This window comes from Apodemus sylvaticus, chromosome 3 (assembly GCF_947179515.1).
Source record: "Apodemus sylvaticus chromosome 3, mApoSyl1.1, whole genome shotgun sequence".
Lineage (NCBI taxonomy): Eukaryota > Metazoa > Chordata > Mammalia > Rodentia > Muridae > Apodemus > Apodemus sylvaticus.
The window spans coordinates 109,321,010-109,333,439 of NC_067474.1; the positions used below are offsets into that span (position 1 = coordinate 109,321,010).

General features: G+C 41.6%; 1 protein-coding gene across 2 annotated transcripts in view; it reads left to right on the forward strand.

The window, feature by feature from the left end:
• The window catches only part of Tek (TEK receptor tyrosine kinase), a 119,280-nt gene that overhangs the window by 38,384 nt on the left and 68,466 nt on the right, over positions 1-12,430 (forward strand). For both annotated transcript variants that reach the window (XM_052176765.1, XM_052176766.1), the window contains exon 2: positions 3,457-3,768. In XM_052176765.1, coding sequence (XP_052032725.1) covers positions 3,457-3,768 — 312 coding nt within the window. The remainder of the gene's footprint in view (positions 1-3,456; positions 3,769-12,430) is intronic.

Here is a 12,430-nt window from a genome sequence, read left to right on the forward strand (position 1 = left end):
ACCTCTCTAATCTCTTCAATAATTTAAACTTTCTTTGAATCCAAGAGAGGGAATGCTGTAAGGAGCAGAGTTGTCTCAACAACAAGTGAATACATAGCATTAAATGTCACATTCTGTGGGTTTCTGACGTTTTTGTAAAACAGCTTTCTATGTAAAGTAAAGTAATCTGGTCTGTTGTCCATTAACTACTCTCAGCTATTTCTAATTAAAATACCTGAAAACACCCTAACAATAAGCTCAGAGCCATGAATTTGCTATTTGGTTCTTAATCCACAGATTAACATCTCAGATCAGTTTCTAATAACAGTTATGGAAGGACTGGGTCTAAGCCCTGTACTTTTAAAAGTTTTGTATCAATAGAAGAAATTTATACCAATGAAAACCTTGATTTTTGCATCAAACTAAATTCTGTACCAAAACAAGAAACTATGGCTTCAACGCAGTAACAATTAAAAGATTTCTACCAAATGAGATTATGGCTATGCAATCAATTCTAGCTATTCCTCCCTCGTCTATTTCTATATTCCCTAGAAAGACAACCTATAATAACCCCCTCCAGCCCCAAAGCCTTGGGAACTGGGCGACCACTCTTCATAACTTCTTCAAGCTGAATACGGGCAATGAGATACTTTTTTTTTGTTTTTTGTTTTTTGAGACAGAGTCTCTCAGTGTAGCCCTGGCTGCCTGCCTCTGCCTCCCAAGTGCTAGGATTAAAGGTGTGCACCACCACCACCACCCACCGCCCAGTGAGATACATTTGAAGAAGGAGGGAAGGATAGGGAAAATAGTGGAGTTGGTTGGCCTTAAGAAGACCACACCAACTATTGATTTAGTCTCTGATGTCTGTGTCCTGACTGGATCTGCCTGAAAGTCTAAAACATCAGGAGTTTAAGCAGGTCTGTTCACCGTGTCTGACAATGAGACTCACCAAGGCTGCATATTCTGTAATATACAAATCTCAAAACAAAATTTTAGTATCATGAAGATAACCTTTGTGTTTGATTCTCTGGAATCTAGTTCTCTGGGAGTTTCCCTTCATCATTTCTGATCCACATCACGCTGGAAGGTGTATAGAGACTAATCACCTTTTCTAAAAATGCAAAGATAAAACCTTTCTCCCAAATTAGCGTATCCTTTAGCCAGTAACCAGAAAAACCTTTATTTTGATCTCTTTCCCAGAGGATTAATATAACCACAAAACTCAAAATCGCACACATTTTTAAAAGTTAAAACAATCCAAAACAAATGAAGTAAACTAAAATACTGTGTGTGCCTATTCTTTTCTATTTTGCCATGCAGGATAATAGCCCCAAATTCCTGTGGAGCCCATGTCAGACAGAATTTGAGTATCCTATAAGGCTTATTAGAGCAATATATCTTTATATTATCTTTAAAGCTATTAATTCAAACGTTCACTAATATCTGCCTATAGAAAGCAGGACGTTTTTACTTGTTAAGCTCTCTGACTGGAGCAGCCATCTTATTATACCATCTAGCTGTTTGGCTCTCTGCCTGGAGCCACAGACATCTATTTTATTAATACCTGTTTACTGCCCTCTCTACTTGAAGTCAGTGACTAATTTTCCCTATCCTTGTTCTGAATTGCAGGCAAAATTCCCCAGGTGATTCGGACAAAATCTGTATATAAATCTATCCTAAAAGCAAATAATCCCAATTTTACAAATTCACAGTTCAGTCAATCTCTGCCCCAGGAAGTAGGCAACTTCCATTCTAGAGCTCTCTGATTCAGAGCAGACTTTGTTCTCCACAGCAGGGGACCTCAGAGACTGCTTTCTGTGTTTCAATTCCTGTGCTTGAATTCATGTGACTTGAGCTACCCAGAGCTACCCAGCTACTCACTTTAAAAAAAAAGAGAGAAATAAAATAAAACTCTAACTCTCAGTCTAATAATCTTAAATTTCTAATGGATTCTTGCCCAACACGTTGGTTCAACACTTGTTGCAGGAAATATTGAAAAACAAACTGGTATGTTCCTGCCCTTGGGAGGGCAACTCTGCCCTGGCAGCCTGGCTGGCCATGCACTGGCAGGCAATGGACGACCTGTTTTTATCTCATGGAGACTCTGACTCAGAACGTCACACCTCTTAAAATTCATGTCAAAAAGTATCCTGCATTCCTTCCCCTACTATGTTTTCTGTGCTGTTCAGTAATTACCAAGCAGAGCCCTTTGTTACAACAGGGAACACAGACAGGCAGGTAGGACAGACACAAATCAGACATGTACATCAGACAGGTAACACGGACAGACCACAAACCAAGTTCACACAGATTGAAAACATAGGGAGAAAGATAGGGATGGCCTTGCTCTTGGTCTAAACTACTCCAAGATGAAGTCTCTTTCGTCACCATTTATGTGACACTGACACATTTTGGTGCCCCCCCTTCTGAGGTTTCTTTAATAATATTTTTTAAAATGAAGGTCTATAAAATTAGCAAAAGTGGATATACATGCTATATACCTTTAGGGTACTGAGTGGGCAGTATGATAAAATAAATTCATGAATTAAGAACTAATAATGATAATTTATTAATAATATTATATTACCTTCATTATTTTGCTCAATTGAGCAAGCATTTAATTCATGCCTAACTATGTCACAATCAATATAGTAGAGCATATGCATGCATGCATAAATGCTTGTACACATACACACAAATATTGTTCAAGTCTATGGTAGATGAGGTATGCAGTGGGGAAGTAGAGGTAATAAAGTCTAGCAAATGAAAAGACTTGATACCTTGGTAAAGAGTTTTGATTTTGTCCAGTGTAATACAGGCACATGATCAGAGCATTTTAAAATGATTGTTCATATAACTATTTTTTATTAATTAATTATTTATTTACATCCCTAATGTTGCCCCTCTAGGTCCCTCCTTGCAGAGTTCTTTTCCCCATCTGCCTTCCCTTCACCTCTGAGAGGGTGCCCCTCCCAAGGGGGGCCATCAACTCTCTACAGGAGTAGGTGTATCCCATTGAGGCCAGACAAGGAGGTTGTCTGCTACATGTTCCAGGGGCCTTGGACCAGCCCATGTATGCTCTTTGGTTGGTGGCTCAGTTTCTGAAAGCTCCTAGGGGTCTGGGTTAGTTGAGACTGTAGTCTTCCTATGGGGCTGCCATCCCCTTCAGTTCCTTCAATCCTTTCCCTACTCTTCCATAGGGGTCTCCGACTTCAGTCCAATGCTTGGCTGTATCTGTATCTGTCTCAGTCAGCTGCTGGTAGAGTCTCTCAGAGGACAGCCATGCTAGGCTCCAGTCTGCAGCGCAACATAGCATCAGTAATAGTGTCAAGGTTTGGTGCCTGCCTGTAGGATGGATCCCGTGCAGACCCTAAGAGATCCTATGACTATTTTTAAATGAGACTTTAAGCAAGAGAAGCTTTACTTGCGGAGTCTTGCTAATGGCTGCCATGCATGATGCTCTCTCTTTCTTTTCAGGACTAGTAGAAGGAGCCATGGACCTGATCTTGATCAATTCCCTACCTCTTGTGTCTGATGATGAAACATCCCTCACCTGCATTGCCTCTGGGTGGCACCCCCACGAGCCCATCACCATAGGAAGGGACTTTGAAGCCTTAATGAACCAGCACCAAGATCCACTAGAAGTTACTCAAGATGTGACCAGAGAATGGGCGAAAAAAGTTGTTTGGAAAAGAGAAAAGGCCAGTAAGATTAATGGTGCTTATTTCTGCGAAGGTCGAGTTCGAGGACAGGCTATAAGGATACGAACCATCAAGATGTGTCAACAAGGTAACATGCTCTAAATGCTGGACAGCTTGGATTCACTGGGGTACACACACATTTTGACAACTGTTGTCTTTGAGGTTGCACAAACTGCCTGAGTGTAGAAATTAAAGACACCATCTTCCTCAGAGTTGATTATCTATGATTACACAGAATGTTAGAGATGAAAGATACAACTCAGTCTAACCCTCTCCCTGGACTGGGACCAGTCAGTCGGTTCAAACCCTTTTTATACATCATGTCTAGTTCATAATATGAAATGAAACATATATGAAATGAAATATATTGTACATTCAAACTGTCTCATAATGTTATGCACGTATATGCTGCATGTATATGCTGCACGTATATGCTGCATGTATATGATATGAAATTCTTTGCTAAAGATATTGCCTATTTTAACATTGCTCATGTGTTTTCTTTATTTAATTTTTTGGTCTGTTTATAAATGTTCCTAAAGGAAGTTTATGTTTTAAAAAAATGGCCTAAATTTTTTCGAAAGGGAAGCGGGAAAGCTGGCTGAGCAGTCTGGAGTACTCACTTTTCTCGTAGAAGAGCTAGGCATGGTTTCCAGGACCTTCCTCAGGAGGCTCACAGTGCCTGTAACACCAGGGCTAAAATATCTTGACACTCTCTTCTGGCCTTTGAGACCACCTGCATGCATTTGTACAAACACACACACACACACACACACACACACACTCATAGCTGGAGAGAGCTCAGAGGTTAAGAGCAGTTGTTGCTCTCTCAGAAGGCCTGGATTGACCCACACGCGGTGGGTCCCAATCATCCAATGTGCTTTCTGACCTTTGAGGGCAACAGGCAACAGTTACACACACATACATGCAGGTAAAACACTCATACACATAGATGATCTGAAAACTCCTTAAAATTAATAAATTAATTAAAAATAGACAAATTAAATGGGAAGTATGTACCTGTAACCCAATTTAATAACCCAATTTAATTGGTTTCTTATATCAATGATGCTTTTATTTTAAACAATTACTTATTTATTATTACTATTTATTTTATATAATTTATAGTTGATGTAATGTAGTTAAAACAATTACATATGATCATTATTAATCATTATTAATGATTTATTTAATTAAATCTTTGAACAAAATATTATGAAACATAGCCATAAATAGGCACACAGCTATAAACAATTGTAGCTTAAAAAAATTGGGCTTACAAAACTATGTAGTGTTGATTAGCTATAGCTTTATTGGACTGACCTTGGGTGGAGGAACTTGGCTTGGCTCAGTATGTCTATTGTGTATAGCAGGCTAACCCAGGTATGTTCTCACGGAGATGAAAGAGGAGGAAGAGAACAAATCCAACTTGGGACTTCTTGAACTCTAAACTGGGACCTGTGTGCTATTGCTTATGCCTCATTTGATGGCCCTTGGAGGAGTCAAATGGCTGAGCTTAGAATCTGAGCGAGGGGTCCTACAAACTTGAATGAGAAACCAGGACCCTCTTTGTAAGCCACCATTCTGGCTTACAAAGAATGCTTCTTTTAGTGGGAGAGAGAAACAGAAAGGGAGGGGAGAAGAGGGAGAGGGGGAGGGAGAGAGGGAGGGAAGAGAGGGATGGGGGAGGGGGAGGGAAAGGGGGAGGGAGAGGGGGAGGGAGAAGGAGAGGGAGAGAAGTAAGGGGAAAGAGAGGGGGAGGGGGAGGGGAGGCAGAGGCGGAGGGGGAGGGGAAGGGGGAGGGAGAGGGAGAGAGAGAACACATTAATCAGTGATGTGCTCTGAGGCTCCTGGACATGGATATGTCTGACAGATTTGATGCTGTCTTCTATGAGGAAGGCACAGATTTCATGCTGTGATGATCTTGCCTTGATTTCCAAGGAGCAATCTGACTCCTCACCCTTCAACTACCTTCTTGGGATGCCTCATGCCTCAAATAAAGATATCCTTGGAAAGTTTTTGTTGCCTAACTACAAGGTTCAAGGGTTGTCACTTTGTGAGATAAAGAGATTGTTAAGGACTTTCAAGGGTTTAATTTTTTTCTTTTAAAAGTTTTTTTTTTTTAATGTGCAAATATGTATGGCTGTGTGCCTGCTTCCTGTAGAAGCCAGAAGAGGGTGCAAGTTCCCTGGGACTCGAGTTACAGACAGTTGTGAGCCACCATGTACATGCAGGGAACTGAATGCAGGTCCTCTGCTAGAACACGTGTCTTTAACCACTGATCCATATTCCATACCTCTCAGGGATTTATGTTAAATGATAAAACTGATGCCTCTCCACATTTTGATTTAAGAATCTTTAGAGCTTTTATTTCTTTTAGTTTTGATTGTGGTATGTGTGTGTGTCTGTGTGTGTGTGTGTGTGTGTATGTCTGTATGTCTGTGTGTCTGTTTGTCTGTAACCATACAGCATGGGTGTAGAGGTCAGAGGACAACTTTGTGAAGTTGGTGTCCTCTCTACACATTTGATCCACACAGGGATCAAACTTAGGTGACCGAACTTGGCAGCGGCTGCCTTTACCTGCTGAGCCATCTCACTGGCTCTCGCAGGGCCTTTTTGGTCCTTGAAGGTATATACAGGTCACCTGTGGCTCTTTCTAAACGGAGACTCTGGCTCAGAAGTTTGCTAAACAGGCCCCGAGACTCCTGTGTTTGAATCAAAGGGCCCAAAGACAAGTGCCCACTCTACCACAGACTGTATCCTGAGTAGCGAGAGTTTAGAGCCAAGCCCCCTCTCTGACAGTCACCTGAAATCATTTCTCTGAATTTGCTAAGTTCACTAAGGAAAATATTTGGAGGCAGCAAGCTCAGTTTAAGGTCAAAAGTGATAAAATCTCGATTCCTCACAAACAAAGAGTTTTTTTTTTTTTTTTTTTTTTTTTTTTTTTTTAAGCAAAACTATACTGTTCACCTTTAAATGACATCAGGGCAAGTGGGAAAAGCACAGGGCAGACATTCCCAGGATCGCAGCTCTCCACAGGGGGGGCAGAGGTTGAACAAAGGGATATGAGGTGAGCCAAAGCTATCATGGCTGATGGGCAGCGCTGTTATTTTTCACATGTCATTTGAGTTTGATTTGTGTAAAGCCTGTGTCGTTTGCTGAGTTTCCCCATTCCTAATGACGGTGATCTGAGATCTCTGCCCTATTCACTTAGAGGGTAAAGTGTCAACATTCCCTCTTGGGGCTGTCTTGAGGTCATTCTCAATGAGATATGAATGGTAATATGTAGAGCATATTGAACAGAGTTTTGGGAGTTAAAAGCTATCAGTAATGAGACATCCAGACCCTGAACCTGGCTCCCAGAGGCACAGGATATTTTAAATTCAGTTAAATGACACAAGGCATGTTTGGATGGTGAGCAACAGTTAAGATGGGATGGCTTTTACACTTATATTCTCCAGATGTGAAGTCTTTATCATTCACTAGCTTTACAGCTTGAAACAAGTTAGTTAACATCTGTTGGTCTCATTTCTCCCTATCTGGGAAATGGGTATAAACAATTCCTACATAGTTATATTAAATTTTAAATAAGATTATGTATGTACATAATACCTGTCTGTCTGTCTCTATGTATATGAAGCTTGATCCAAGGAGCACGTTGATTTATATAACACCTGTATAAAGTAACTTAATACATAGTCATTCAACATAAGCTGCTCATAAACAGTAGAAATGGGATTTCATGGTCCCTAGTTCAGAAACTGTGTTCATGACTTCTACATAGGCCTTTGTATAGCAGTTTCTGTATATCAGTCTCAGTGTTCAACAGTTCTCTCTTCAGTTCTGAGCCCTGGCTTTAAAAGTACAGGGTTTCCACTGGAACCAGAGCAGAAGAGTTGGAGATGTGAAACTAGAAGACAGCCGTGTGGTCTAAGTCTAGGTCAGGACAGGTTCTTCAACAGAAGTCATAGGAATTCCTTTTTTGAACATCAGGGAGGATGAAGATGGTTTCCATGTACTTCTGAAAATCGAGCGAGGTGCTTCAGCGGGATCAGCACTGTCTGGTTCACAGTCAAATTTCAGCTGCTATCACAGCACATTAGAGAGTAGGAATCTCATAGGTTTTGTTGTTTGGTTGATTATTTAGGTGTTTTGTTTGTTATAAAACTAGCTTTTATTTGCCTGGGTGATTGTCATCTCGGTGGCTTAGTGCCTCTATCTACAAACCTAGGTTTAGTCCTTGAAGCTTCTAGCTTCCATATAATCTAATCTAGGCATAGAATGTTTTCAGCCTCTGAGACTTACTGCTGAATAAGACCACCCTTTCTAGCTACTTCTGAGCTCCACTGACTGGCTCAATACAGCCGTTCTGACTCAAACTCCTTTCCTAACTGACTGATTCAATCTGGTTTTTCCTCTCTGGGCCACTCTTGAATTGCTCCACTTGGCCTTAAATTAACGCTAGCAATCTATTCCGATCTTCTGACTCCATCTCATTCTCTGACTCTTTCTGTCTTCACCTGTGTCTAGCTTGTTCTATCTTTTCAACCTGTCTCTGTACAATGGTCCCTGTAAAACAGCCTCTCCCCCTTTTTTGTGTTGCTCCCTCAAATAGCTTCCCTTTCCTCTCCCTTCTCACTGAGAGTTGGGCGCATCCTATTCTGTCAAATCTTTCTCTGATTCATCACTTTGTCTGCCACTCAATTAGACATCTTTCAAATATGGGTGCTTCCTTCTACAAACTAACTTTACCTCCATTGTTTCAGATTAAAAGTGTCTAAGGGCAGGTCTGTATTCCAGCCAGAGGGATTAAAGGGATGTGCAAAGGCTGAGCCATATCATAACTAGAAACAGCTTTCTTCAGAAAAAAAAAAAAGCACAGTCTTGGCGTTCACAGTGTGGCCAAGTATCCTGCAACAGTTTGTTTTGAGACAATGTCTATGTAGCCCTGGCAGGCTACAAACTCTTGGCAATCTTCCTTCTTTACCCTCCCAAATGCAAGAATGACCACACCCAGTGAAATTAGTTTTCCCACTCAGGATTTTAGGGTGTGTCCTAATTGTGGAGGCACATACAAATTAGACAAAGAGGTGACACATTTCCACCTATATTTTGGACAGTAAGAACATCTTAGACTGGTGGCTGGTCTGCTTTTCCTATTGACCATTCAGTGGTGGGGCAGAACATGCCATAGAGAAGGTGGTATGGACTGTGGTATCAGGAATACTTTCTAAGCTGTGTCTTTATGCCACTGTGCTTCGTAGTAAAATATCTTGGGAGGGCTCAGGTGATGGCCCAATCAGCAAAGGGCTTGCCTGTGATTACAGGACTTGAGTTTGATCCCAGAATTCTTGTAAAAAAATTTCATGCTTGCAATTTTAAATCTGGAGGTGGAAGTGGAGGCTGAGCCAATAGGAAGGAACCCTGAGGATGGCTAGCTAGCTAGCCTGGGCTAATACTTAGGCTCCAGGTGAATAGGATACCATATCTCAATGAAAAGATCAGGCACCTGTTTTGGAGGAACAGTTCTAGCAGTTGTCTTTTAGCCTTCACATGAGCCCACACACGTGAGGGCATACCAGAACACACATCTGCACATACATACACACCTTCATGGGAACTTACATGCCTGTCCAGGAACACAGAATGATAAGGATATATTCATCCCCCCTGCCTGCTATCTCAGACAACTGGGGAGGATGTGGAAAATCCATCTGAGACGGGCCAAACACAGCTTAAATTGGCTTGCACACTCCAACAATCCAACCGGATTTGTTTGTTCATTTTTTTAATCAATGAAATCATCATCCAAAACAATCAACAGCAGTTTGCTCAAACATCAATGGAGATTTCGTTTTTGGGGTAGTGAGTTACAGATAAAATTTGTAACGGTTTTAGATCTAAAGATCTGTTTCAGAATGAGCCAGGAGAAGAAATGGAAGTTTTTCTTTTCCTAGTTTCATTTTGAGAATTACAATAGAACACCAAACTCCTAATCATGATTATAAAGTTGATAGAGGGGAGCCATCTGTATCTAAATAATAAGAGTACATCGAAATAATAAGAGTGCTTTTTTAAAAAGACAAGAAAAAAGTTGAAATCAAATACATAAATTCATTCTTTTTGAGACAGGGTCTTATATAATCCATGCTGGCCTCAAGGTTAGTATGTAGCTAAGGATGACCTTTGTACTTCTGCTCCACTTCCCAAGTAGTAGAATTCCAAGAGTACAGTACCATGCCTCGTTTGTATAGTGTTGGGGACTGAACCCAGAGCTCTGTGAATCTTAGGGAACTCCTCCACTGAGGGACTCCCAGCTTTAGCCCACATTCATGTTTTCCTATAATTATTTTGAGTATTTCATATATTGGAGACTTTCAAGAAAACATTTCTCTGGCAACTTCACTAATTTCTCATCTGGAAATTAGTCTTTTCCAAATGCATGAGTGTTACTAAGACCCCAGTAAGACAGGGAGCTCATTGTTCTTTGAACTCAGTGTTGCACCTAGGAGGTTAAGCACCAGCACGATTGCAAGGTCAAGTGCAGTGCTGGGATTAAAGGCGTGTGCCACCACCACCCACCCCGCAGCTTCTATCCTGAGAGCCCGGGGCTGTGATGAGGAAAGTGCAGGCTATTTGGAGAGTCACCACGAGGCCACCTAACCTAGATTCTAGAATGTGTAAGGCCCTGTAGGCACATGAATACAGACGGATGGATGAGTAGAGCTGGAGAAGCCTGAGGGAAAGGAGTTGAGTGAAGGGATAAAATCTCTGTCTTAGACAAGAGTGATGGGGGAGGGATGCAGTGGTGGATGAGTTTGGTCCTGAGCCTGTGTCTCACACTAACAATAACAACCCAAACGACCAACAAAGATCTCAGTTCTTTCCATCTAGAATACCTTTGCATATGATGTTTGCTCTCATCGTCTTTTCCCTTCTGCTCTTAAGTGAACAAATGAAGTGTGTTCTTAGTTTTCCCATCATGATCTTATATATGTCATCTTCCAGTATAGGGATCAGGAGCCTCACTCATAAAATGAAGCAGTTGGCCTGAGAAGGCTCGTGAACACTAACATAAAACCCATGAGCGAGTGTCTTAGGGCTTTCCTGCTGAGAAGAGACACCGTGACCGCAGCAACTCTTATAAAGGAAAACATTTAATTGTGACTGGCTTACAGTTCACAGGATTAGTCTATTATCATCATGGCAGGGAAACAAGACAGCAGGCATGCAAATATGGTGATTGACAAGGAGCTGAGAGTCTCACCTTTTGATCCTTTTATCCGAAGGCAGCAGGAGACTGATTTGAGCTTCAGAGACCACAAATGCTCAGTAACATGCGTCCCATCAGTAACACTTTCTTCAAAAAGGCTACACCTTCTAATAATTCTACTTCCTATAAGCCAAACATTCAAAAACATGAGTCTATGGGAGACATTCCTATTCAAACCACCACAGCTCCATTAAAACAAACAAACAAAATAAAAGGAGAGAGAGAGAGAGAGAGAGAGAGAGAGAGAGAGAGAGAGAGAGAGAGAGAAGGCTCTCCTGGAATTGCTGTGTGACCTTAAGCCAGGTTACTTAAACTCTCTGAACCTCAGTCTCATTTGTAAGATGGGGATAATGGCAGTGCTTATGTCATAGGGATATTATGAAAAACAAACTCTTATAATATGTTTAGATCAGTGTTTGGCCCACAGCACTATTAAATGGTGCTTGTTTATATGACCCAGGCAAGTCATATGGCCTTGATAAATGCACACTGAATATATAACAAGCTCCCATACTATAGGACGCACACAATTTGACTCCTTTGCTGGTACTTGGCAAAGAACAACCAGCTTGGAGACATTCATGCAGGTGGACAGTCACAGACCTTTGGTGTGGAGGTGCCCTTCAAACAGGGAGCTAAGAGACCAAGTCTGGAATAATAAAAGAGTCCAGAGTCGTGGGGGAAAAAGCTACATTGGAATGGAGCCTATGAGGATTCTGAGTTCCTTTCTGAATACAATGCTCAGGGAGAAGTCCCACGCTCAACTAAACAATCTCCACACAAAGGGGAGAAAACATAAACAAACTGCAGAGAAAGCCACAAAGCTGAAATGATCAGAAACGTTCTCACAGGAGTCTCTCACAGTCAGGAAGAACTTGGTGTGCTAGGGCAGCCAAATTGTCCGGATGAGAAGAAGGAATGCTGTAAAGCCTCCCATCTATACCTACGTCCCTGTCCCTGCCTTCCTTCTCTGCATGGTGATCCATTTTAGTTGCTGCTACTCACATCTGTGTTACAGATTCATCACCCCAGTAATGTCATTTATTGGTATTTGGCAGGGACTTCATGAGAGCCTTGAGGCTTCTACCAATTCACATTCATAACAGCCTTCATGGTAGATTTCATTTCCGAATTATAGATGAGAGAGCTGGAATCTGCAGAAATGAAATTCCTTGGTGGAGTGTCAGGATGGATTCGTGCCTGAGGCTATGTGTTTACAGTGTTCGTGCTGCTCCTCTGTGTCTTGCTCTCTACTTTGCTCCCTCCATGTTTGCCTAGGGCATCACATGCATCAAAGGCACTCACTTTCCCGACTATACAAGGAAGTTCTGACAGGGAACTTTCCTTCTGTTAGCAGCCACAGTACATACTCCTCTCTCAACTCCCCACCCCCTAGAACCAACAAAGCCTTCTTAGTGTGGTTCAGAGGCACTCCCTGCTTTCACAAGTGTCTTAGAGTTTTACTGGTGTGAACAGA